This window comes from Brachypodium distachyon, chromosome 1 (genome assembly GCF_000005505.3).
Source record: "Brachypodium distachyon strain Bd21 chromosome 1, Brachypodium_distachyon_v3.0, whole genome shotgun sequence".
NCBI classification, from domain to species: domain Eukaryota; kingdom Viridiplantae; phylum Streptophyta; class Magnoliopsida; order Poales; family Poaceae; genus Brachypodium; species Brachypodium distachyon.
The window spans coordinates 49,682,756-49,708,974 of record NC_016131.3 but is presented as its reverse complement, the minus strand read 5'-3'; the positions used below and the strand labels follow the sequence as shown (position 1 = coordinate 49,708,974).

At 47.5% G+C, this 26,219-nt stretch overlaps 2 protein-coding genes across 3 annotated transcripts; both read right to left on the bottom strand.

The window, feature by feature from the left end:
- Positions 1–141: 141 nt before the first annotated feature.
- LOC100822703 (wall-associated receptor kinase 3-like) lies at positions 142–1,527 on the bottom strand. The gene has a single exon (XM_024458298.1). It carries the CDS (start codon positions 1,525–1,527, stop codon positions 532–534), a length of 996 nt encoding a protein of 331 aa, XP_024314066.1. The 3' UTR covers positions 142–531.
- Positions 1,528–20,324: 18,797 nt separating this feature from the next.
- Positions 20,325–24,558, bottom strand: LOC104581661 (wall-associated receptor kinase 3). Of its 2 annotated transcripts, XM_014896861.2 has the most exons (4): positions 24,205–24,558; positions 22,384–23,292; positions 22,108–22,278; positions 20,325–21,896 (listed from the first exon to the last, which is right to left on the bottom strand). In XM_014896861.2, the coding sequence occupies exons 2-4, from the start codon at positions 23,201–23,203 to the stop codon at positions 20,716–20,718; spliced, it is 2,172 nt and encodes a 723-aa protein (XP_014752347.1). In that variant the 5' UTR covers positions 23,204–23,292; positions 24,205–24,558; the 3' UTR covers positions 20,325–20,715. The 2 variants fall into 2 exon arrangements, with proteins under 2 accessions (XP_014752347.1, XP_010228098.1); XM_010229796.3 differs by lacking the exon at positions 24,205–24,558 and having other exon boundaries at positions 22,384–23,314.
- Between the last annotated feature and the right edge of the window lie 1,661 nt (positions 24,559–26,219).

The following is a 26,219-nucleotide window of genomic DNA, read 5'->3' as shown; positions in this document are numbered from 1 at the left end:
ATCACAATTCGAAACATAAGATGCACACAATTCAAATTTTATTATATAAGTCCATTACAATGCGGTCCCCGAAAGAGCACGATCTAAATTTGTTACAAAATCATTACAGAGCAATCCCCGAAAAGAAACAGTCCAAATTCATTACAGAACCATCGAGGAGCAACATCCCATTTCCCTCTTTTACAAATTGGTTACAAACTATACAAGAAATGACATGAATATTACAAAACTGAAACTCGAATGCTACATTAGCACGACATGTTAACTGTACAATACAAACATCTCCAAACTTGGACATATATCTTGCAATAACCAATTCTTTTTTTACGGGAAGCAATAACCAATTCCAACCTCTAAATTAATACTCCTCTCACAATAAGACCTTTTACTGTAAAATACTTTGTACGGCAAATAAAAGACAACTTAATTTCTGCAGAAAGTACTTCAGAAGCTCTAAGCAAACACTATCTCACAGTACTCTCACAGTAAGACCTCATACAACTACTTACATGGTAGAATCGAATGAGACTATCATCTGGGTGTTTCTATACCTATTCCAGCCGTATAGGTCGCCGTCGAGCAGGTGCTAAACAGCAGAGGATCACAACGCGCCAGAGCTGCAGGTGAGGAGCGCATGAACGGATGATCTGTTTCACCATGCTCCAGCACTAATTTTTCCCTCCAAGTGCTTCGGATAGCCTTCAGCTTGTCGGCCACCTGGGTCATGGAAGGTCTGTCTTCACCCCTAGCACCCAAGCACATCCTCCCTACCTCGGCTACCTCTCCCAGCAGCATCTCCTTCCCGGCCCTTACTATGCTAGGGTCCAGTATGCGCTCAACATTATCCTCCTTCATCGCGTGTAGGAAGGACGACACGAGGCTCTTGCCTTCCTTGGGGCCGTCGTGGTAGATCGCCATCTTCCCCGTGATCAGCTCCAGCAGCACAACCCCAAAGCTGTAAACATCACTCTTCTCTGTGAGCTGCCGCTCCTGCAGGTACTCAGGGTCCAAGTATCCCAGGGTGCCCTGCACCATTGTCATGAACTGAACCGCGTCTTTGGGGAGCATCCTTGACGCCCCAAAGTCTGTCACTTTCGCCATGTAATTGTCATCCAACAGAATGTTCATGGACTTGACATCTCCATGGACTATAGGGTGGTTCATAGACTGATGCAGGTATGCCAATGCTTCAGCGGATTCTTGAGCGATCCTTAGACGGGTGTCCAATGAGGGAGGAGTTCCGTAGTAATGATGGATGAACCCAAAGAGAGTGCCATTTGGGATGAATTCATATACCAGTATAGGGACCTCCACCTCTAAGCAGCACCCTAGAAGCCTCACCACATTCCGGTGGTTGATCTGTGAAAGTATAATAATCTCCTGCACGAATTCGTCTGTTTCGGTCACATTCATGAGCTTCGAGCGCTTCACAGCTACAACCCTGTTATCCTTGAGAATGCCCTTATAAACAGTGCCATGGCCCCCCCTGCCCAGTTCTCTGCTCTTGTCAAAAATCGTTTGTTGCATCCTTCAGATCTTCTTGTGTGAAAATCCTCAATGTGTCAACTTGTTTCGACATAATTTGGTGATACAATATCTGACTCACCCCTGGACCGGGCTGGTGCACGCCTGGCCTGTCCCGTGGCGTCCTCACGTCCCCGGCTCGGGGATTCTTGGACCGCGGCCCATGGCGCCGCCCACGTTCGCCGGCGCTTCTGCTCACGTCCCGTGCCGACTATGTACCCGCCTGCACGGCTGCACCACCACCGGTCCCGGCTCCGTCTGCGCCTGCATGGGATTAGCAGGGCATGATACAGGCTCTCAATGCGCTCTCTACGCAAACTGTTGCTTCGCCACCCGGTGACTGGTACGTCGACACCGGCGCAACTGCCCATATGACCGCGGATCCTGGTATGCTTCAGTCTCTTCGCCCGTCTTCTAGTTCTCGTATCGTTGTTGGCAATGGATCCTCGCTCCCTGTGACGCACACTGGCCACCTCTCTATCCCCACCTGTGGTCGCCCCCTCTCCCTACCTAACGTTCTTGTCTCTACTTCCTTAATCAAGAATCTTATTTCTGTCAAAGCTCTCACCCGTGATAATCCTGTTAACATCGAATTTGATGGCCTTGGTTTTTCTGTCAAGGATCGGCGCACCAAGGTGGTCCTCCTCCGCTGTGACTCCTCCGACGATCTGTACCAGCTCCGCCCCACGCAGCACTACCTGATCCTCCACACTGCCACGGCACACGCTGACCTTTGGCACCAACGTCTAGGCCACCCTGGGCGCGAGTCCCTCTCTGGCGTGCTGCGTGATGTCGCTCCCCATCGCCCCTCATCATCGTCTCACACTTGTCATGCGTGCCAATTAGGGAAAAACACTCGTCTTCCATTTAGTTTGTCTTCTCACGTATCATATATTCCTTTTAGTTTGGTTCATTGTGATTTGTGGACATCCCCTGTGTTAAGTGTCTCTGGTTTTCAGTACTATCTGTTGTTACTCGATGATTACAGTCATTACTCCTGGACCGCTCCCTACGTCGTAAATCTGATGCGTTTCCTGCTATTCAGCGCTTCCATGCTTTCTTGCAGACCCAATTCCACCTCCCTCTCCTTACCATTCAGACCGACAATGGCCGTGAATTCGACAACCTCACTAGCCGGAACTTCTTTGCCTCTCACGGCATCCAACTCCATATGTCCTGTCCCTACACGTCCTCCCAAAATGGGCGTGCCGAGCGAGCTCTCCGCACCCTAAACGACATCACCCGCACCCTCCTGTTTCATGCCTCCATGCCTCTCCGATTTTGGGCTGACGCTCTGGCCACGACCACCTTCCTGCTCAATCGGTGCCCATGTCGTCCTTGCCAACTCACTACTCCGTTCGAGCTTCTCTATGGCGTGCCTCCAGACTACAGCCCTCTTCGTGTATTCGGTTGCCTCTGTTATCCGAACATCCTCAGCACCACGCCACATAAGCTAGCCCCACGATCCACGGCCTGCACCTTCCTCGGATATTCCCCCGATCACAAGGGCTACCGTTGCCTCAACAACTCTTCCCAACGTGTCATCGTGTCCCGCCACGTTTTCTTCGATGAGCACATTTTTCCGTTTGCCCAACCCACTCCTATACCGGCCACACCACCTCCTGCCTTATCCGATCCCAACCGAATCCCACCAACCTCCCTGGCAACCCACTCCCGACGAAAACTCCCCTCAGGATCCCCGTTGCCCGATTCTTCCGTGCGCTCTTGCCCGATTCGTCCGTCCGCGCCTTCCATACCTCCACGCCCACCCCGCGTATCCCCCTCGCTTTCCGCGCCGCAATCTCCTGCCACCCCACCTCCTTCGGCGGCTCCCTCGCCTGCCGCAATCCCTGCCGCAGTAACTGCCCCTGCCGCAAATCCTGCCGCCAGTCCTGCCGCGGCACCCTCCCCTGCCGCAAATCCTGCCACAAGTCCTGCTGCGGCACCCTCCCCTGCTGCAAGTCCTGCCGCACCCCCTCCCGAGCCTGCCGCTCCACACCCCACACATTCCATGCGTACTCGCGCCCAATCAGGCATCTTCTTCCCCAACCCCAAGTATAGCCTATCCTGCTCCACTTCTCCCTCCATTTCACCCCTACCCACCTCTGTGCGCACAGCTCTGCGGGATCCATGTTGGCTAACAACGATGCAGGACGAGTACCAGGCGTTGATGGAGAACCGCACCTGGACACTGGTGCCTCGACCGGCTGGCGCCAACATCGTCTCCGGGAAGTGGTTCTTCCGGCACAAGCTTCGGTCGACTGGTAGCCTCGAGCGCTACAAGGCGAGATGGGTGCTTCGTGGCTTCTCGCAACAACCGGGCGTCGACTTCGACGAAACCTTCAGCCCGGTCGTCAAATCGGCCACGGTCCGCACGGTCCTCGCCGTGGTTGCCGCTCGGGACTGGCCCGTCCATCAAATGGACGTGAACGGCCTCAAGCAGGCGCCACGGGCCTGGTACGACCGCTTCATGGCATTTCTGCGCACCATCGGCTTCACTGTCACCAGGTCGGACCACTCCCTGTACATGCTTCGACGCAGCGCCGACACGGCGTTTCTGCTTCTCTACGTCGACGACATCGTCCTCACGGCCTCCTCCGACGCCATGTTGTGCATGGTCACCGCCCAGCTGCACCCTGAGTTCTCCATGAAGGACTTAGGGCCGTTGCAGTTCTTCCTCGGCATCCTCGTCTCCCGGAGTCCGGCCGGATTCTTCCTCGACCAAGAACAGTATGCCAACGACCTCCTCGAGCGTGCCTGCATGACGGCCTGCAAGCCGGCCTCCACGCCAGTTGACACGCGGACAAAGCTGGATGCTGACTCTGGTGCACCAGTCACGAACGCCTCGGAGTACAGAAGCATCGTTGGTGCCTTGCAGTACCTCACGATGACTCGCCCGGATCTCCAGCACGCGGTGCAACAGGCGTGCCTCTTCATGCAAGCCCCTCGGGAGCCCCACCTTGCTCTGGTGAAGCGCATCCTGCGCTACGTCCATGGCACGTCGTCCCTCGGTCTACATCTTCGCCGCTCCGCCAGCTGGACCTCGTCACCTACTCCGACGCGGACTGGGCCGGGTGCCCGGACACGCGCCGTTCGACATCGGGTTACACGGTGTTCCTTGGCGATGCGCTCGTCTCCTGGTCATCGAAGCGCCAGCCCACCGTGTCCCGCTCCAGTGCAGAGGCGGAGTACGGGGCGTCGCCAACGCAGTCGCGGAGAGCTGCTGGCTCCGTCAGCTGCTGGGCAAGCTCCACGTCCACCTCGACAGGTCTACTGCGACAACATCTCCTCCGTCTACACGGCTGCGAATCCGGTTCATAATCGGCGCACGAAGCATATCGAGCTCGACATTCATTTTGTGCGAGAGAAGGTCGCGCTCCGCCAGCTCCGTGTCCTACATGTACCCACATCGCTGCAGTTCGCCGACATCATGACGAAAGGACTGCCGGCCTCTTCTTTTTCATGAGTTTCGATCCAGTTTGTGCATTGGTCTACCTACGCACGAACTGCGGGGGGGGGGGGGGGGGGGGTGTTAAGCATGTATAGTCTCCCTCCCACGATCTCTGTGTACACCCACAATCTCTCTTGTATGAGAGCCCTGCAATGGCCTGCACCTACGGTGCGTGCATTCTCTCATTCTCTCATTCTCTCCCACTCTTAGTCTTCTAAGCAATGAGCACGACATCCCGCATGCAAAAAATTACAAAATGTGCTCAGCATGCAACTTTGACAATTGTGTTTCACATTAATATATTATAGGAATGATATTATTTTTCACATACAAGAAATTATGAAAAAAATCATAACAAATTTAATGATATTATTTTTACTAACTAATATTAGGACTTTGTATACGATTATGAGCCAGACTTCATTACGTTTGACTGCACATCTACGAATGAAAGCAATACTTCTCAAAATACATGGCAGACAATAGTTTTAGTTCATCATCCAAACTTTTTTCTCCAGTAGCTCTCAATACAGCCATAAGATTTATTTTTTCTCATATTGTGCCACGTTAAAGATTAATCGAGTAGATAATGAGGTATGTCTTGAGTTTTGCGTGTGGTACATCTTAATTAAGGAGAATGTAAGACGGTACCTTGGAGCACCTGGATAGTCTTTAACATGCATCAGGTTATTTGTCTTTCATGACCAGAGGCATCCAGTCTCGTCCATTGAAATTTTCAGTGAAAATAATGCAACTTGGAAACTTAATACGAAAAATAATGTAAATAGAAGAACACATCACCCATGTAGAAACAATCCAGGACCACACCAATGTAGAATGATTCTGGTGCATCCTAATGACAGTTTTTGTATCCCTAGAGTCGACATCACCATGTAAAATGCATGTTACCTTTGAATGATAAATGTAAAATTTAACGTACCCAGAAATCATAATGCACAGACAAAAGATAATAGATTTCCGATAAATTTTATTGTTTGAAACACGTTGTTGTCTGCAGCAACGTGACTAAACAAAGGACCAATGAAAATCGAAGTCACCAACCCTAGAATATTCTCTCAGTCACACGTGAGGCACTGTTATTACATATGGTACATTAATATTTGACTTGATAACTATATAAAACAACTACCAAAGTAAACTGCAATATTCTCCGGTGATACCCTAGTTATTTTAGCCAGAGGCTGTACGACTGCATAGCTTCATGACTTTGCCATATGGCCCATATCTCGTGTGCAGGCAGGTCAAACACCCTTGCGAAAAAATCAGAAAAACTGAAGCTTGGTAGAACCTCAAGTAAATGCCAACATCAAGATGAAGATTTTTTTTTTTACGTTTTGCAGTCTTAAGATGTTATACAATTTCTAAATACATTTATTTGGCATATAATGCAACTAAAACGTATTTAACTACACAATCCAAACATGGAGTGACAAAGTGATGAAGACATGTATCCTTATCTTCTATATCTAAGTAGAAGCAACCCACCGCTTGATTTTTCTGAACATGCAAGCATGCCACATCGTCACATAATTAATTTGTTCACACCTATTTAGTGAAAAACTTATACTTTTCCACATGCATGCATGCCGAAGGATATATGGAACAAGGTAGGGCGTTCCCTGCGCGACGTGCTTAAGTACCAAAGATGTAAATTCCTGGTTTAATCAAATCGATATGCAGGCTCGTGGGAAGCAAGGGATGAATCAGCAGCCAGACTAGTGCATTTTAATCTCTTGCGGCGACGCGCTAGTTGTTAGCAGTTGGGATGGATTATCCTCGATCGATCGGGTCGTCGGCTCGCGTGTAGCGTGGAGTCATATAGTACTACTAGTTTGATTCATCAATTGATCGATATGATCTGGCCAGCTAATTAACTACGTGGGTGCATGTCCATGGCTGGACGTACCTGGCCTATAAAAGGGCATCAGCGCTAGCAAGCAGCCACACACAAACCCCATCGATCAACACCTGATCTGCAGCTGTTCGAGTGATTGTGTATTTTGCATCCATCAGCTGCTAGCTAGCTTACGGATTGACCATCAATGGCCACCGCGACAAAGCCAGCTGCGACGATGGTCATGGGTGCAGTGCTGCTGGTGCTGCTGGTGGCTGCGTCCTGTTCTGTGGTCGCCGTTGAGGGGCGCCGGTCCCTCATCGTACCTGTCAACTTGGAAATAGACGGCGGCGTCCTGAACGTCGAAGCCGAAGTCACCACCGATCCCACTACTGTCGCCGCTAATGTCGAATTAGGAGATTGAGGCAGTTGTTCCCAGATATATGATTGCCCAAAGAACAAGCCGCACAGAGGCTCAAGCGATCTCGTCGTCTACGTACTTTAATTTCCCATTTCGGCTTGACTATTTCCCTTATCTCGTGATTATTTCCCTTCCGCCCTGTTGAATTTGTGAAAGTCGTTGAAATAAATGATCCATCTCGCTCACCGTTGGTCACTTATCGGTCTCCACCGAGTCTCTGCATGATTAATTGCATCCTTCTGTTTATCACTACACATCTAATTAATTGTTGCTTATCGTGTTGTTGTATCTTTTAGTTAGTTACATCGGTTATTTTAATTTATGTCTGTCATGCACATGTTGTCTCCCGCCTGGCCCGGCCCATCTGTTTTTCAACCTGCCATGGTCGTTTTTCCTTTTACATATGAACATATAAAATGGAGCTGAGCATCAGAGCTCCAAAAATTATACACCAGCGCGGTGTTGGTTTCGTCCGTGCTGTCTCTTAATTTGCATTTGGTACCGATGGATGGTTGGTGACGTGACAAGAACAAACAAAAAAAAGAACACGCCCAAGATGCCGCTTCGACGCTCCACCGGATTTCACCTAGATGGATCGCTCCTAAAAGAAAAGGCCAAATAGCTCCTGGCCGACACCTTTCGAGTGAATCCGCCCTGGGGAGACACCTTTCGCTGTACATGGATTTGGTCCTGGACCCCGAGGCACACTCTCCCGAAGCTAGCTTCAGCGCCAACTCGCTGACTGGCGCAACGGCACGCTCTGCGGTGACCTGGGGATCAAATTCGCTCAAAGCAACCTCCCATTCAACCACCGTAGCCTTCTCTATGATCCGAAGACTACCGTCCCCTAGCTTCGCAGGCGAGGTAAAGAATCTCACACCGAATTTGAACTTCCCCGCCTCATGCATGCGTCCTAATTTTAGATGTCACCATGTGAGCTACCATACTAGAATCGCTGCCGCAAGAAGGTGCTTGACAGCGTAAATAGCTGGTCTTGCTGTGGTGTGACGGGCGGATCGCCTGCAGCTGCATGAAAAAAAAATGGCTCCAAAAATCTAGGGCGTTCATACAACAAAGACAGGGGAATGGGTTCAAATCTCAGTCAGATAGGAGGCAAACGAGGCTGGGGTAAGCTTAGAGCGCTCACCTGTTCCGCCGCCGAGAATGGAATCATATCCGCCTCGTGCCGCCGCTGGAGAAGAAGGGGCGCATACTGCGAACAGGGGGAAGGGTACGAATGACTTTTACGCGTGGGTTAACCTAATATCAGTATACCTAAACTAACCAGACCGGTAGGGACGGTTAACCTAAGTTGTCTTAAGGCGACAAGAGGGATTCTCAGTCGTAAGTACATTAAATGCACAAAAACCATTGCCAACAAAAAATGTGGTGTGTAGGACCCATTACATGCAAACACGGGCTGCTGACGCTACTCATCTTGAAAGGTGTCGCCGAGGAACGATTGGCCCAAAAGAAGCACACGCACGCGCACACAAACACATGGAAAGTAACCTCCTCTCTTTCTCCAGATCTCGATCAAAGGGCCGGCTAATGAGATCCTCACATACGGCGGAAGATAGGTGCCATCGGCCGATGGCTGGGCGTAGAAGTGACAGAGTAAACCCACCACTACAGAAATGCTCATTAGTAACGGGCGTAAAACAACATCACTAACGGGCATCTCACCCGCCACAAATTACATGCCAGTGATGTATGCATCACCAGTGACGGGTGCAAAGCCCGTTAGTGATGAGTAACTTACTAGTGGCGGGCCTTTACTTGCGCCCGACACTAATACCATGAGCGAGTCTTATGGCGCCAGGCCAGGCGTTGTGCGTCGGAGGTATATATATATAACTAGGCACGTCCACCTTGCGTGACATAACGCATGTTGTATTAGAATAAATCCCTTACGATAGTTGAGCCACGTTCCCTACGTGGCGGAGACCAAATCAGCAATATTCCGCCCCGGTCCAGGTGCTAACAAGGCGTGGTCAATCCGTCAAGGGCATGCACCGGTCAAAGGACAGGTCTGTCATTTTTCATTCTTTTTGCCGAAGTTCAAAAAGTAGTAAAAATTTCGTTCCTCGTTTCATTTTTGTTAAAGGAGGAAAGCCTCACATCCTTTGCATCCACCGACAGCTAGCTATGCATGTATGTACGTATGAGGAAGTACCGCAAGCACGTCATGTCCAAAATCCCCATGGGGATAATGGTAGCCTGGAATGATCGATCATGTGGATACATTGAAACAGCACGTAGGCAGAACGACGGAACTAAAGTGTAAGAAGAAAGAGAGGTAACTACTGAGGCGCTCCGTCGTGGTGTAGGAATAGATCTCAGGTGTCGACGTGCCGAAGATCTGAATTATCCCCTGGTTTGATTGAATCGATCTGGTTCGTGGGAAGGCAAGGGATGAACTAGCTAGTTTAATTTCGTGGATATAATTGATCTGATCTTGCGACGTGCTACTAGCTAGTTGGCAGTTGGGATCCGTTAGCTTAATTAACCAGCTGGGGCTGCCGGCTCGTGGGGTCATTTACTAGTGCAACTTTTGATTCAGGTGTTGATCCGCCCAGCAGATTACTTGGGTGGGTATTCATAGCGCGCCGTGCTTGGCCTATAAAAGGGAACGAGCGCGAGCAAGCAATCACACACAAACTGATCGAGCACCTGATCTCGATCATCTGCAGCTAGAAACTGTTGAGTGCTCGTATCGATCGGCATATATCAATGGCCACCGCGATGACGCCCGTAGTTTTGTCGATGCGAAAGATCAAATCTCTGATGGTGACCTTATTACCGCCATCGGGCACTGACACAGTTCTAGCTTCTGAGCTTGCCCTCAAGAAGGATCGCTCCGTGCATCCTCCTTCACACAAACTTTTCCATTTCCGGCTTGATCATTTCCCTTACGCTCTTTTGAATTTTATCCAAAAATTATGTGATAGCTTCTATATGCATTAAACCCCTTTTATACATAAACCCTATTGGTTTGAAAATCCAAAACTTAAATGGGTGTAAACAAAGTCTTTTAAAGCCCTTTTGAGATTCAAATTTGAATTCAAATATGCAATTGTGGCATGATGCTCATGGATGCAATGCACATGTAAAAGTTTGAAATTTTGGGATGTTACAGACCTAACCCCCTTAAGATGAATCTCGTCCTCAAGATTCGGTGTGGTTAGCAAAGAGGTGTGGGTGATCTTCTCGAAGATCATATTCGCGTTCCCAAGTGGCTTCTTCTTCAGTGTGATGGTCCCACTGGACCTTGCAGAACTTGATAGTCTTAGATCGGGTCTGTCTCTCAGCTCTATCCAAGATCCTGACCGGTTTCTCCTCATAGGTGAGGTCACTCTGCAACTGGACTTCCTCAAGTGGAAATGTATCCCTCAGGGGTGTGTCGGCCATCTCGGGGTGACACTTCTTCAATTGTGATATGTGGAAGACGTTGTGGACATTGGACAGTGCTTCCGGCAAATCCAACTTGTAGGCTACCTATCCTTGTCGCGACAATATCTTGAAAGGTCCGATAAATCGGGGTGCTAACTTCCCTTTTATACCAAATCTCTTGACACCGCGTATCGGTGAAACTCTGAGATATGCTCTATCTTCAGCTTCATAGGTAACCTCCCTACGTTTGGAATCTGCATAGCTCTTTTGTCTTGACGGAGCTACCTTTAGTCGGTCTCGGATGAGTCTAACCTTTTCTTCGGCATCTTTTATCATGTCTGGGCCGAATAGGCTACGATCTCCTACACCATCCCATAACAACGGTGTTCTGCACTTTCTCCCATACAGAGCTTCAAATGGTCACATTCCTATGCTGGCTTGGAAGCTGTTGTTGTATGAGAATTCTGCATACGGCAGATTGCCATCCCAACTGGATCCATAATCTAGAGCGCAGGCTCTCAGCATATCTTCAAGGATCTGGTTAACCCTCTCGGTCTGTCCATCCGTCTGCGGATGAAACGCTGTACTGAATTCCAGTCTCGTCCCTAAAGACTCATGTAGTTGTCCCCAAAATCTTGAGGTAAATTGGGTACCTCTATCTGAAACTATTTCCTTGGGCACTCCGTGTAAACACACTATTCTGGATATGTAGCGTTTAGCTAACTGTGCGCTGGTGTAAGTAGTCTTCACTGGTATGAAGTGGGCAACCTTGGTCAAACGGTCAACCACTACCCAAATAGAATCATATCCTGATCTGGTCCTTGGTAAACCGGTGATAAAGTCCATGCCAATTTTATCCCATTTCCAGTCCGGTATAGGCAACGGTCTCAGCAATCCTGCTGGCTTCTGGTGTTCTGCCTTAACTCTACTGCACACATCACACAAGGCAATGAACTCGGCGATGTCACGCTTCAATCCGGACCGCCAAAATGTTTCCTTGAGGTCCATGTACATCTTTGTGTTTCTAGGGTGGATTGAGTACGGTGAGTCATGGGCTTCTTGCAGAATCAACTTTCTGAGTTCTGGAACCTGCGGTACGCAAATGCGTTTCCCGAACCATATGGTTCCCTGGTCGTCCTCACGAAAATCTTTGGCCTTACCAATAACTATATTCTCCTTTATTTCCTTTATTTCCGAGTCACCCTTCTGTGTTTCTCTAACCTTGTCCAGCAAAGTGGGCTGTAATTCCAAGGTGGCTAAATAACCTTCGGGTACTATTTCCAGTCTGAGGTCTTTGAACTGTTCGCACAAATCTGGCGGTAATTCTCCAGCTGTTAGTCCATTTATATAGCCCTTGCGGCTCAATGCATCAGCCACGACGTTAGCCTTGCCTGGATGGTATTGCAAATTCAGGTCATAATCCTTTATCAGCTCTAACCATCTTCTCTGCCTCAGGTTCAGCTCCTTCTGGGTGAATATATATTTCAGGCTCTTGTGATCCGTGAACAATTCACAATGTTTCCCCATCAAGTAGTGTCTCCAAGTCTTCAAGGCGTGCACTACTGATGCTAATTCCAAGTCGTGAGTGGGGTAATTGCCCTCGTGGCTCTTCAATTGCCGCGAAGCGTAAGCTACAACTTTCCCATTCTGCATCAATACTCCTCCCAAACCTTGACGTGAAGCGTCGCAATAAACTTGGAAATCTTCTTGCAGGTTGGGTAGCACTAGAATAGGTGCGGACACCAATCTCTTCTTTAACTCCTGGAAACTCTCTTCACATTTCTCGTTCCAGGCAAACTTCTTCTCTTTCCTTAAAAGTTCAGTCATGGGTTTAGCAATCTTGGAGAAGTTCTCAATGAATCTCCGATAATATCCAGCGAGTCCTAGGAAGCTGCGGATATCTCCCACATTCTTGGGTGACTCCCATTCTGTAACAGCGGTCACCTTAGCTGGGTCGACAGCTACTCCTGCTCCTGACACGATGTGTCCGAGGAAACTGACTTCCGACAGCCAAAAGTCACACTTGCTGAACTTGGCGTATAACTTGTGCGCTCTCAGCTTCTCTAAAACCATGCGCAGATGCTGCTCATGCTCTTCCTTTCTTTTGGAATAGATCAAAATGTCATCGATGAACACCACGACAAACTTGTCCAAGAATTCCATGAACACCTTGTTCATCATGTTCATGAAGTATGCTGGTGCGTTGGTCAATCCGAATGGCATCACGGTATACTCATAAAGTGCATACCTAGTGGTGAATGCCGTCTTGGGTATATCCATCTCTCGGATTTTCAGTTGAAAATACCCTGATCGTAGATCGATCTTTGAGAACACACAGTCTCCTTCCAACTGGTCGAAAAGATCGATGATGATAGGCAAGGGGTATTTATTCTTTATCGTCACCTCATTTAGTGACCGATAATCAATACACATTCGTTGGCTCTTGTCCTTCTTTTCCACAAACAGGACAGGTGCTCCCCATGGTGATGAACCGGGGCGGATGAAACCTTTTGCTAACTGTTCCGCTAGCTGCTTCTTTAATTCCTTCAGCTCATCTACAGCCATCTTATAAGGTCTCTTGGCTATGGGTCCACTTCCAGGAACTCGATGAGAAACTCTACATCGCGGTTTGGTGGCATACCTGGCAACTCTTCTGGGAAAACATCCGGATACTCTTTCACTACTGGAACCTCGTCCTGGCTAACCCCCTTAAGAGAATTGACCTTAGGTCTCTTCAGTTCGAAAACAGACTTGAAGCGGATTCTCTTATTCCCTGGGGTGGTGAGGGTGATGGTTCTTCTGACACAGTCTATAAGTCCTTCATACTTAGCCAGCCAATCCATTCCTAGGATGACATCCAAACCCTTGGACCCTATTATTATTAGGTCCGTGGGGAAGGTGTGTTTCCCTATTTCCAAACTTAGCCCACGACAGTCATAGGCAGTTATCAATTCTCCCCCTGGTGAGTTTACTTTCATGGGGTTGGCTAATGTGCTGGCAGGTAATCCATTTTGATGCACAAAACCTCTTGATATGAATGAATGGGATGCACCGGTATCAAACAGTACTAAAGCCTTACATGAATTAATGTTAAAGGTACCGATGACTATACCTTGCTCCTCGGTGATCTCTTCCACGTCGATGTGGTTCACGTTGCCCTTCTGGAATGGGTTTGGTTTAACCACGTTCCCTCCAAATCTCTCCGGGCAATCGTTGGAGTAGTGCCCCATCTTGTGGCACTTGAAACACTCCACCTGGCTCATGTCCCTGCCAGGGTTGCGGTTCTGTCCGGCTCCATTGCCGTTGGTGTGGCCCTTTCCATTTCCACCTTGGTTTCCACCTCCATTGTGGTTGCCATTCCCGTTGTGGTGCCTCGGGCGCTGCTGCTGGTGCTGTTGATTCTGCTCGTGATGCTGGTGCTTGTTGCTGCTGTTGTCCCCGGTATGACGGTTCTGATGACCATAACCTCCAGTGCGTCTGTCATTGTGGCCTCCGGCCCTATGCACAGATGAACTGCCGCTGCCGTCCTGAATGATACGTGGCTTTTGATGCGGCCCCGTGTGAGAGCCTCCCTGGTGAAGTCTCCTCTTGCGGTTCTCCATCTGATGGAGCTTGTTCTCCAACACAATCGCCTTGTCAATGAGCGATTGGTAGGTAGGTGTGTAAGCAATGGCCAACTGAACGGAGAGCTCATCGTTCAGCGCATCCAAGAATCTCTCTCGACGCTTGGCATCCGTGTTAACCTCGTCCGACGCATAGCGGGCGAGACTGTTGAACTGGTCGATGAACTCGACCACTGTGCGGCTTCCCTGTCTGAGCCGCAGAAACTCTTTCTTCTTCAGATTAAGCACCCCCGCCGAGATGTGGGCGGTGCGGAAGGCTTCTTGAAAAATATCCCATGTGACATGTTCAATGGGGGTGGTGATCTGGTAGTTCTCCCACCAGGATGCTGCTGGTCCTTCCAACAGATGGGCTGCAAACCGAACCTTTTCCTCCTCGGTGCAGTTGATAGTCACTAGGTTCTTATTTACAGAGCGGAGCTAGTCGTCTGCCACGATTGGCTCGGGTGAGCTGGAGAAAGTGGGTGGGCGCAAACGTAAGAACCTGGTCAACATATCCACTTGTGGAGGGTGGTGTTGTTGGTTGTTGTGGTTCTGCTGATTGTTGTTGTTGGCTAACTGCTGAGTGATCATCTGAAAGAATTGGGTCTGTGCTGCCAACAGTTGCTGCATGGTTGCAGCATTTCCGTCAGCTTCGGCATTGTTAGCCTCGGCGTTGTTGGTGGGGTTCCGGCGTCTCGGAGGCATCTGTTTAGGGTAGCATAGATGAGGAAACAGATAGAATAGAGCTAAGGATAACTAAACCCTCAAAACAAGGTAGTAACTCAAGCATATATCAACCATACACTCATCAAACATAAAAGGTTTCGAAAAATCATAACAAAACACACTTGTTTATGGTGGGACATTGCCCATAAGGAAAAGAGTACGAGGAAAAAGCAATCGACCTACTTTGTCATACACATAGATTGTATGGTCAAAGACTAACTCGCACTACCGATAACTAGAAAAAAAAAGATAAAGTCTGGTAGGCATCAACAGATCTAAGGGAGTGTGGCTGTCGGTGTGGTCCCGTTCGCCTTCATCTTGGAGCGGGTGTTTGTAGCAGGGGTGTCCATCTCGTGGACCTCCTGGGGCTCCTCCTCCTGAGGCTCCATCTCCTGATCCTGTGGTGGAGGTGGGACCTGGTCTGGTGCCGGTGCGGCAGCTGGTGCTGCTGCGGCTGCGGCTGCGATGAACGCCTGGAACTACTCGCAGTAGTAGCGAGCTTGGTCCCTCTCATACTGCAGCTGCTCGATGGCGTCTCCCATGTTGAGGACAGTGTTCTCCAACACGGCCTTGTCCTCAAGCCACTAGGTCTTCTCTCCCATCAGATTACCAACCTGCTCCTCGGCGAGGTCGGCCCTGGTCATCTTGTGATCGAGACAAGACTCCAAGTCCACGGTGTTTATCTCCATGTTCTCGAAGTGGGTCGTCACTGGGGTCGCATCCTCGTCGTTGGTCGTAGCCACTGCCGAGCATGCATGGTTCCGCCTTCCAAAGAGGAGGAAGGGAGAGTCCTCTAGAAACTCATGCCGGTAGTCCCGGCACACCTGTGCGAAAGCGCACTGCATGGCGAACTGAAGGCCTTGCTCGTAGGTGGGGTAGCGACTGATGAAGGTGATATCCGGCGTAACTGGCGCGATCTCACGCCCGCGGATCTTCGCCTCGATCTCCCACCGTGGCTGCCATCCCTCGGGTGCGGCGGTCTCGACTCGGCCTCTGAACCTGGGTGGTGGCAGGTCGAGGAAAGCACACGGTGCCGCCAAAGGGGCACTGAACAACTGGTCGTCGTCCGTGGAGGGGTAGTAAACTCTGGTGAACGGCGGGACGTTGCCAAAAGGTGTTGGGCTTCCCATCTATAGAAAAATAAAGAAGGAGATAAGTGAGTATCAGTGATATGATCAAATGGTCGAATGTAAGTAAATATAAAATACAAGTGGTAGAGTGGGAATCAAGTGATATACATTAATATCAAGGGTGGAAATGTGAATGTAAAATTTGATGCATACTAACATGTGAACAACATGGTAACATGATTATAGTGGTGTATGGTGTAAAAATCAAATATGCATCTGTGGTATAATATAACAAGTATGCATATGTGGTATAAAACATGGTATTTGGTGTATATGTGGGATAAAACAATAAACATGTCATGCATATGTAGATATAAATGCCAAGATTTAGATGAATAGGGATAAGGAATAAAATGTCTATATATAGATTCTGATAGGGGTAAAAAGTAGTCCTAAGGTCTGGTCTTTGGTTTGTCTTATCCTAATCCAAACTAGGGTCATGTTCCTACAGGCAACACATTGCTCTAATACCATCTGAAGCGATCCCCCTTCACCAAGGGTTCGATCTCTGTGCTTACTTGTGCTAGTCCCTGGATCGACTCACTAGCACACACAGTTCAAGATGTAATACCAAGATACAAAGGTCAAAAGTACTTTATTACAACGTATCATCCAGAACTTAAATTGTACTTACAAACTTGCATGACCTCCTAGGCCAGCATAAACAAATAATGTTCAAAACCATGATAACAATGTATCATGAAGCTGCAGCGGAAAGGTAGAGTAAAAGGGTCTCATCTACTCCCAGAGGAGAGAGCATGTTGGAATGTAAGCACATGACCCAAAGAAATATCGACGAACCTTACTCTTCGTCAGTTTAACCTGCATTATTAATTGCAGCCACTACGAGGTCAATACATTTGAATGTATTGGCAAGCTCACTAGAGTTATAAAGGACCTACCAAGTACATGCATAGTTTGGCTAAGTGGTGTTTGGCTATTTTGCATAAAAGCATCATTATTCAAATCCTATCATTTTTAGACAAATAGCTTTGAATTCTATTGGACACGGGGTAGAAACACCCATGCTCCTATTGACCTAGGCACATTGAGTAGAAACATCAATGCTCCTACCCAGGTCAATCCATTCGTTTTATTAGGAAATTGAAATGAGGGAGACTTTCCTTACAGCTCCAATATCTAGTTGCTCATAATTGTCCGTAACCGGGGACACGGCTAAGTACTTAGTTTGACACTCTCGAGAGGTTGTACACATTCCCCACAAGAATTCGACGTGTTAATCCCTTGCTGTCCTCCGGGTGGAGTAGCAACGGCATCGACTTCAAGAATTTTCAGAACATGTTCACCCAGACCACCTGAGGGACCCGCGCTCCCACCTACACAACTACCTCAGTACAATCCCTCGGATCTGGGTAAACATTTCTTACTCCATCCAGGCAGAGCCCATATTACCATGTGGTTGTACTGGAAGCTACTAAACAGAAACTAGTCCAGTCTCTGGTTATCCCGGGTGGCATCCCACATTGTGACGAAGGCGCTCTCCGAATCCACGGAAGAGATGTCCATGGACGATCCATTCCTGAATCCACAGGAACTCGACTGAGAGGGACCCATAGAGATGGACCTAACGTCACGACATTCGAATACTCAAAGCAGCCCACCCAGGACGGTTCATTGAATTACTTGTTTTGCCATACACTAGAAAAATCATATCGTAATTCAATAGTATCACATTCTAATAATACCACCCTCGTATATTATCATAGCATAGCATTTTACTACGACGATGGCGATTGGTGGTGTGGACATGGCAAAGGTATACTATACTACTAGGACATATCATAGCTAGCATAGGTACAATAATAATCCTAACAATGCAACTAATAAAATCTAGTGCATAATAAAATAATAAGATGATGGTCAAAGTGAACTTGCCTTGATAGTAGTTGGTATTCAAACACTCTTCGCAATCACACTGTTCGTTCTCCGAGAAACTATACAATCAAGCAAACATACACATACATAAACACACAATACAAACATGACAAAAGAATATGTATGTCATGATGCGATGCAAAACATGTGACATGAGTGGGTTGGTTTTATTTGGGTGATCTACTGGTCCAACGCATTGATAATTAAGCACATGCAATTAGGGTTTTTAAATAAATTGCAATGGCTAGGGTTTAAACCCTAAAATGAGGTTTTATTTGCAACAGCAAAACAATTTAAGTTAAAATATTTATTTATCTGTCCCATTGGACAGAGGACAATAAAACAAAATTTTGGGCACTGGTTTCATTCAAAGAGGACTTCTAAATAATTAGTTATGATTTAAATGGCATAAAACCCTATTCTGTAATTTGAATGTGATTCAAATATTCAAATTTGAAATTGGACAGTGCCAAAAGATTCTACACTTCCTAAGAATTCGAAAAAGGTGTGGATCACTAAATTTGGCCAAACAGATTTAAAGTTATGATCATTTGAAATTACAGGGGCCTATCTGCAAAAGTGCCTTTTATTAATTCCGGAGGATTAAAATTACATTTTTATTTTATAAAACCGGGTGCCACGTGTCAGCATCTAATTGGTGCGTACCGGTTCGGTTAAAAATTAAAACGGGATCAAATCTTAGCCCTCGGATCCGGATCGGACGGACGAGGGGAGTTCTAGGGTTTTACCGGGCGGCGCGGCGGTCACCGTAGACGGAGGGGACGGCGGCACGGGCACGGGCGCGGCGGCGCGGGGTCCTCGGGCGAAGCTGACGTCACAGGGGTGGCCGGGGACGGCGCGGCGCGGCACGGCGGAGAGGGGGGCGCGGTCGGCGGGGGCTCGGGCAGAGCGGGTCGTCGCCTAGGTCGAAGAAGACGTGGCGGCGCGGTCGCGGCTCCGGCGAAGCTTCGGGCGGCGGTGCGGGCGGCGCGGCAGTGCCCCAAAAACCAAACGAGTCGTGTCAAAAGGCGCGCACGAGAGTGAGGAAGAAGAAGAGGCAGGTGGCGAGGAGGAGGGCTCACCGAGCTCGTCGGCGCGGCGCGAAACGGCGGCGGGCTTGGAGCTTCTCCGGCGAGCGATTCCGGCGGCCTGGGGGCGTGCGAGCGAGGGCAAACGGGGGGGAAAAGAAGCGGGGTGCTCAGGCTTTAAAGCGACGCGGCCGGTGGGTTTCGGGATGGCCGGAATCTCCGGATTCCGGTGATTGCGGCGGCACGGGCGGTGCGGGCGCCTTCCAAACGGAGACGACGAGCCTGACAGGTGGGCCCCACCTGTCAGCGTCTCCGCGCACGCGCGGGCGGCCGGGCTGACCGGGCCGGTTCGGCCCAAAGTGGCCGGGCCGGTCCGGTTTACCCCTATTTTTTTCTTTTAGGCCTTTCTTTTTCTGTTTTTCTCATTTTTTTGATATCTTTTGAGTTTGAACTCCAAATTGGTCCAAATAAATTCCAGAAAATTTGTAAAATCATGTTCTACCAAGATACAACTTTTGGGGGTAGTTTCCCCTCGGAATAAATTATATAAAAATACATTTTCTCTAGAAATGCCTCTAGGGCTATATATCTATTTAAATTAAATACTTTTCCAATTCCAAATAATTATCCAAAAATTATGGGATAGCTTCAATATGCATTAAACCCCTTGTATACATAAACCCTATTGGTTTGAAAATCCAAAGCTTAAATGGGTGTAAACAAAGTCTTTTAAAGCCCTTTTGAGATTCAAATTTGAATTCAAATATGCAATTGTGGCATGATGCTCATGGATGCAATGCACATGTAAAAGTTTGAAATTTTGGGATGTTACAGATCATTTCCCTTACGCTCTTTTGAATTTTATTGTGAAAGTTGGAATAAAGAACCGATCGGTCGATCTCACTCACGAGCTGCTCACGTACTACAGCAAGTGGGTGTTATCAGTCGGTAGGTCCGTCTTCGGTTTAATTACTGCTGCCTACACTACATGTAATGTACGTCACAGTGTTGTTGTTCTACTATCTTTTCACACCATTTGAATGAATGAATATTGTCATGTTATTTGTCCCTCGCCCGTCAATTTGTCCACCTGTGTCCTGTGATGTTTTCCGTTTTACAAGCAGCATGTAATTTGGCTTTGAACGTTAATTTACAACATCAGAATTCGAAACATAAGATGCACACAATTCAAATTTTATTATATAAGTCCATTACAATGCGGTCCCCGAAAGAGCACGATCTAAATTTGTTACAAAATCATTACAGAGCAATCCCCGAAAAGAAACAGTCCAAATTCATTACAGAACCATCGAGGAGCAACATCCCATTTCCCTCTTTTACAAATTGGTTACAAACTATACAAGAAATGACATGAATATTACAAAACTGAAACTCGAATGCTACATTAGCACGACATGTTAACTGTACAATACAAACATCTCCAAACTTGGACATATATCTTGCAATAACCAATTCTTTTTTTACGGGAAGCAATAACCAATTCCAACCTCTAAATTAATACTCCTCTCACAATAAGACCATTTACTGTAAAATACTTTGTACGGCAAATAAAAGACAACTTAATTTCTGCAGAAAGTACTCTCAGAAGCTCTAAGCAAACACTATCTCACAGTACTCTCACAGTAAGACCTCATACAACTACTTACATGGTAGAATCGAATGAGACTATCATCTGGGTGTTTCTATACCTATTCCAGCCGTATAGGTCGCCGTCGAGCAGGTGCTAAACAGCAGAGGATCACAACGCGCCAGAGCTGCAGGTGAGGAGCGCATGAACGGATGATCTGTTTCACCATGCTCCAGCACTAATTTTTCCCTCCAAGTGCTTCGGATAGCCTTCAGCTTGTCGGCCACCTGGGTCATGGAAGGTCTGTCTTCACCCCTAGCACCCAAGCACATCCTCCCTACCTCGGCTACCTCTCCCAGCAGCATCTCCTTCCCGGCCCTTACTATGCTAGGGTCCAGTATGCGCTCAACATTATCCTCCTTCATCGCGTGTAGGAAGGACGACACGAGGCTCTTGCCTTCCTTGGGGCCGTCGTGGTAGATCGCCATCTTCCCCGTGATCAGCTCCAGCAGCACAACCCCAAAGCTGTAAACATCACTCTTCTCTGTGAGCTGCCGCTCCTGCAGGTACTCAGGGTCCAAGTATCCCAGGGTGCCCTGCACCATTGTCATGAACTGAACCGCGTCTTTGGGGAGCATCCTTGACGCCCCAAAGTCTGTCACTTTCGCCATGTAATTGTCATCCAACAGAATGTTCATGGACTTGACATCTCCATGGACTATAGGGTGGTTCATAGACTGATGCAGGTATGCCAATGCTTCAGCGGATTCTTGAGCGATCCTTAGACGGGTGTCCAATGAGGGAGGAGTTCCGTAGTAATGATGGATGAACCCAAAGAGAGTGCCATTTGGGATGAATTCATATACCAGTATAGGGACCTCCACCTCTAAGCAGCACCCTAGAAGCCTCACCACATTCCGGTGGTTGATCTGTGAAAGTATAATAATCTCCTGCACGAATTCGTCTGTTTCGGTCACATTCATGAGCTTCGAGCGCTTCACAGCTACAACCCTGTTATCCTTGAGAATGCCCTTATAAACAGTGCCATGGCCCCCCCTGCCCAGTTCTCTGCTCTTGTCAAAATCGTTTGTTGCATCCTTCAGATCTTCTTGTGTGAATATCCTCAATGTGTCAACTTGTTTCGACATAATTTGGTGATACAATATCTGACCACCATTCTGATCGAAAAATCTTTCCTTCTCTTTTGCCAGCTTCCTTTTCTGATGCTCAACACGCAGAGCAAAGATACAAACAATGAGGAAGACGACACTGATGGATATGCCTGAAAATCATGATAGCTGATTACCGTCTGTACAGCTAGCAACGTTGCCCACATTTGGCTAAAAAAAATGCATCATATGGTGAGATACGCACCATTTATTTTGCTATATGACATGCATGCAAACGGTACTTGTACCTATGTACTCCGTAACTGGCATAAGAAGTGCAAACAACTTTCTGCTTATTAAGTAGTGAATGTGTTTGTTTATTACCTATGACCATCTTTTGAGCTTTGTATGGGTCTGCGCGAATGCAGGGTATGCTCTTTGGATCATCGCTCCTGAATCCTGATGAGCATAAACAGGTGTAGCTTCCATTGGTGTTTATGCAATTACCTTTGCACGGATACAAGGACCGATTTGCAGGTTCACACTCATTGATGTCTGTCAAAAGGATGTCAGGGCAATGTCAACATACATCACATTCCATAAACAATAAATCTGACGTAAAGGAGAGTACATGTGAAACGTCAGGAGATGCATGCATACCTTGGCACCCTCCTTGTAGGTAGGGATTGCCCTCATAACCTTGAGAACAGTTGCAACGGTAACCAGGGCCATTGAGCACAGTAATGCATTCACTGTTCATGGCTTGGCAGGCATACTGTGATCCCATCTTGCTGGCTTCTGAACAACTTTGATTACCAACAACCCAATCGAGTACCAAAGGAACCCCATCTGAATTGTTACTCACAAAATTCGTAGAGTTCACATATGAACGATCGAACTTGAACCAATCTTCCTCAACGACGAATGAGTAGCTGCACGGACTGAAGGACTGGATGGTAGAGTTGTATATATCTTCTACTGGTGCGGATTGGGTGCTGAAGGAGCTGATGTTTCCTGGAAAGGAGCTCTGGCAACAACCCATGCCAAAGCACTCTACGCTATCATCCACATTGCTTGCATCAGTGCAGAACGAAAAGCATGAGTTAACAGTGGGGTACTCAAGCTGGTTCTTGCCCTTGGTAACTCCCACGATCATTGCAAGCGTAGCGCACCCGATAGATATGAACTTGTTCTTGGTGTCAGAAACCTTATGAAAAGGGTCAAGACCTAAAGCAAGCGTACCACCACTGCTAGTGCTGCCATTGGTGTAGTTGCATTGCGATGCTATGTGTGGGTTCTGAACACGAACCTCGCCCAGGGTAAGATTGATGTCCAGTACCCTAACTCCGGTTGAAGCGAGATATGCCCCTGTCTCATTGCAAGTGACATCAAAGGGTTCTTGGAAGCAACCTTTTCCAGTGCCGAACGGGTACGGGATGCTGACATTGCCACACTTGTCTAGGCAGCCAGGCCTTGCCATGCGGATACTCCCAGAGGATCCAGACCCATAAGCAGTAGTACTACGTTGCAAGGTTAGGGTGGCGATGAAAAGTAATATGAGCTTCTGACCTGTAGGCAATGATAAATACATGTATCATAAATATTGATGTATCAGGGCTGGATGCATGTTATCTAATTGGTATGGGTCATTTGGCCCCACAAAAATATAAAAAAATTAGTATCTATTTGTCTGAGTTTAAGATATGTTAAAGCCCACTAAAAATGTTAAAGCCATTCCAACGATCAAAACACCATGGTAAAATTCCTTAAAACTCCAATCATACAGAATATATCAGTGATTAGTTAAGAGTTTGATCCCACTATTACAAGCATTTTGACCCAAACAAATATGAATCGGATGAAGAAATAAATGGTGGTCTCAGAAAGTAGAGCATGAATTATGTACGTCTCTCTTAACTAATCTCCTATTTCAAGTCTTTTTTTCACCACAGAAGAATTCAAGTTCAAATTTGAACTGCATAGGAAAAACGTGGGTAGAAAAAAATGAGAAGTCTCTTTCAGCGTACACTCCAGACGACATCTTTGTTTCTGTTTTCATTCTAGAGATTGTTAGGGAAATTACTGCTCTAATAAAAAAAACATTTAGTAGCTTGTTTCAGTTTGCATATACATGTTGTTTTTGCATATTCCTATGCAACTTTTCAGTTTAAAGATCTCCATATCTGTCTATTCATCCATATATACCACTACGTTTTGAATCTGATTCCTTACATATATGTCATCACTGAGAAACCTGTCTCAGTCTCAGCCCATCGTTTTCCCCATTTGATTTCACATGTGCGGTAGACAAAAAACATTAAAGGATTCGAATTGAATGATTTGCAGTTCTTCTACAACCAATTCTCAAGCAACAACAACAAACAAAATGGCCGCCTGGTCCCGCTGATGCGCCATACCATACGCACCAGCATCACGGATAAAGAATTGCATTGTACGGGTAGGGTTTCCCGATTCCCGTACCTTCCAGGGCCTGGTATCCCAGAGCCGTGGCATGGCGCGGCGGCCGAATCCGACTGTTGAGCCGAGGAAGGAAGGCCGCGTACGACGGCGGAGCCGGCGCCGGCGGGTGGCGCTGGATACAGATACATCATACATGGATCCCACCGGGCGGTGCCGACTGGAGGGACCAGACCGCCGGCCTGCCGCGGGAACTCGCGAGAGGCGGGAGAGGAGCCGGACGTGCTGTACTAGTGGTGGTGCGCAGGCGTAGGCGCGGAGCGGGCCTTTCCGTCGGCGTCGGCCGTCGGGCATCTTCGCCGGCCAGGGCTTTCTGGGCGGGTGGGGGTTTGCTCCTTCTTCTTTTTTTCTTTTTTCTTTTGCGAAAAGTTGTGTGGGGTACTCATAGACAGTGAGACAGGGTATTATTTATTTATTTATTATTGGTTACTCCTATTTAGTTATTGAGCGGTATTTTCAGTTATGATTTTGAACGTTAAAGTCATGGTAGCATGTGCCAAATCACGTACTCTAGGTGTAATATGTACTCTTGATTATCTTTGGGAAAACTCAAATCCAAAATTCGAAGGAATATAATTTTTCGATGGCTATTGCCCGGCAGTTTCCTAGGCTCATAAATTCAGACTCTTGGTCTTGGGAATGCATGCATTCGTCTGGTTTGTTTTTCAACCAGGGACCAGCTACCTTCAGATAACAAACGTTCAAACGAACTGAAAGCCGATAAAAAGACAAATTGCAGAGAGCAAGACATGTTGGTAAAATTCACCTGATAGAAACAGCGAGTGCCGAGGGGGGTCATCAGTCTTCATCGAATAGAACTCTTCTAATCTGCTCCAGGATCAGTCCTCTTAATTTCCCAATGCAACGCGCCTGTAGCTAGCTAGAGATCGTTGCTTCTGTTCTGCAGTTGTTTCTCTGAAGAAATAAACAGAGCTATAGCCAACACCGTGCCGTGCATATGTATACACGCAAAGCTCCTGTCGCCAACGGTGGATCGTGAACGAGTCTGAACAAATGGCCGGCGTTATGTCTTCCGTACGTATAGATTGGGGAACAGCTCGTTCGTAAATATTAACGGAAACGGAGAAAGTAAAATAGGACAAGGAGCAAATGGAAGCGACTGCTCGCGATTGGGGACAGGGTGCCAACAGCAGGCGGACGGTCCAAAGTCCAGCGTCATCGTAGAACCTCATCTTGTCTTGAATCAACAATGCAAAGCCATTGTTTTGTATTGATCATTCCTTGATGGCCTTTCCCCTCGTAAGAATAAAACAGAGCAGAGACTGTCGTGTCGATCAACATATTTAGTATAGAAAAACAACATACACTAATCTCTTGCTGATAAATTCCTCAACGGGCGGAAACAATCAAATAGCATCCACGCTGCAGGCTTTCAGTTAACGTTGGATACATACTGCACAGAAAGCTAGCGGGGTTCCACAGCGGGTCGATGGTTTCGAGTTTCGTCCTCTCCTTAGTTCGCAGTGCGTGCCTACACTGCACACTTGTTCATCTTCTTCCAACACAAAGTAAACAAATTGAGTACGTGTCAAAAAAAAAAAGCAAACAAAAGTTAGAATCCGGATCTCAAGTTTCAACTCTTCAACTGTTGGTTTTTTTCGTTTTTACCTGACGTCGCTGTGGTGGAAAATTAAGTCAGATTCTATCATTATTGGCTAAATGTTGCCAGTGGGAGCACATTGAGCAAGTTTTGTAGGTTGCTGACCACACTTGCCGCGCGGTAGTTGGAGCATATAATTTGGGGTTGGGTTCTGTAATTTCGGTTCTCAATTTCTTCTACGTCGATCGTTAGAGGTGCGGAAGCCGGCGCGCTACCAAGCAGACACCTGTCAAGCCGAAAGTTGAAATAATGGATGGATTGATCTCGATTCCCATGAGTGCGTGCGTGTTATCTGCCCGTCCGGTCTTTCCTTGCATGCTCTTCAGATCACTGCGTTCACCGTGTTGTTTCTGTTATTGTCATTGTATATCTCTCTAGGTATCCATATCCAAATTAC

Coding starts and splice junctions, on each gene's coding strand:
- LOC100822703 (XM_024458298.1), bottom strand. CDS start 1,527: ATGCAACAAACGATTTTTGACAAGAGCAGAGAACTGGGCAGGGGGGGC.
- LOC104581661 (XM_010229796.3), bottom strand. CDS start 23,314: ATGTATTTATCATTGCCTACAGGTCAGAAGCTCATATTACTTTTCATC. Junction 22,279..22,383: donor CCTACAAGGAGGGTGCCAAG/GTATGCATGCAT, acceptor TCCTTTTGACAG/ACATCAATGAGTGTGAACCT. Junction 21,897..22,107: donor AGCTCAAAAGATGGTCATAG/GTAATAAACAAA, acceptor CATGATTTTCAG/GCATATCCATCAGTGTCGTC.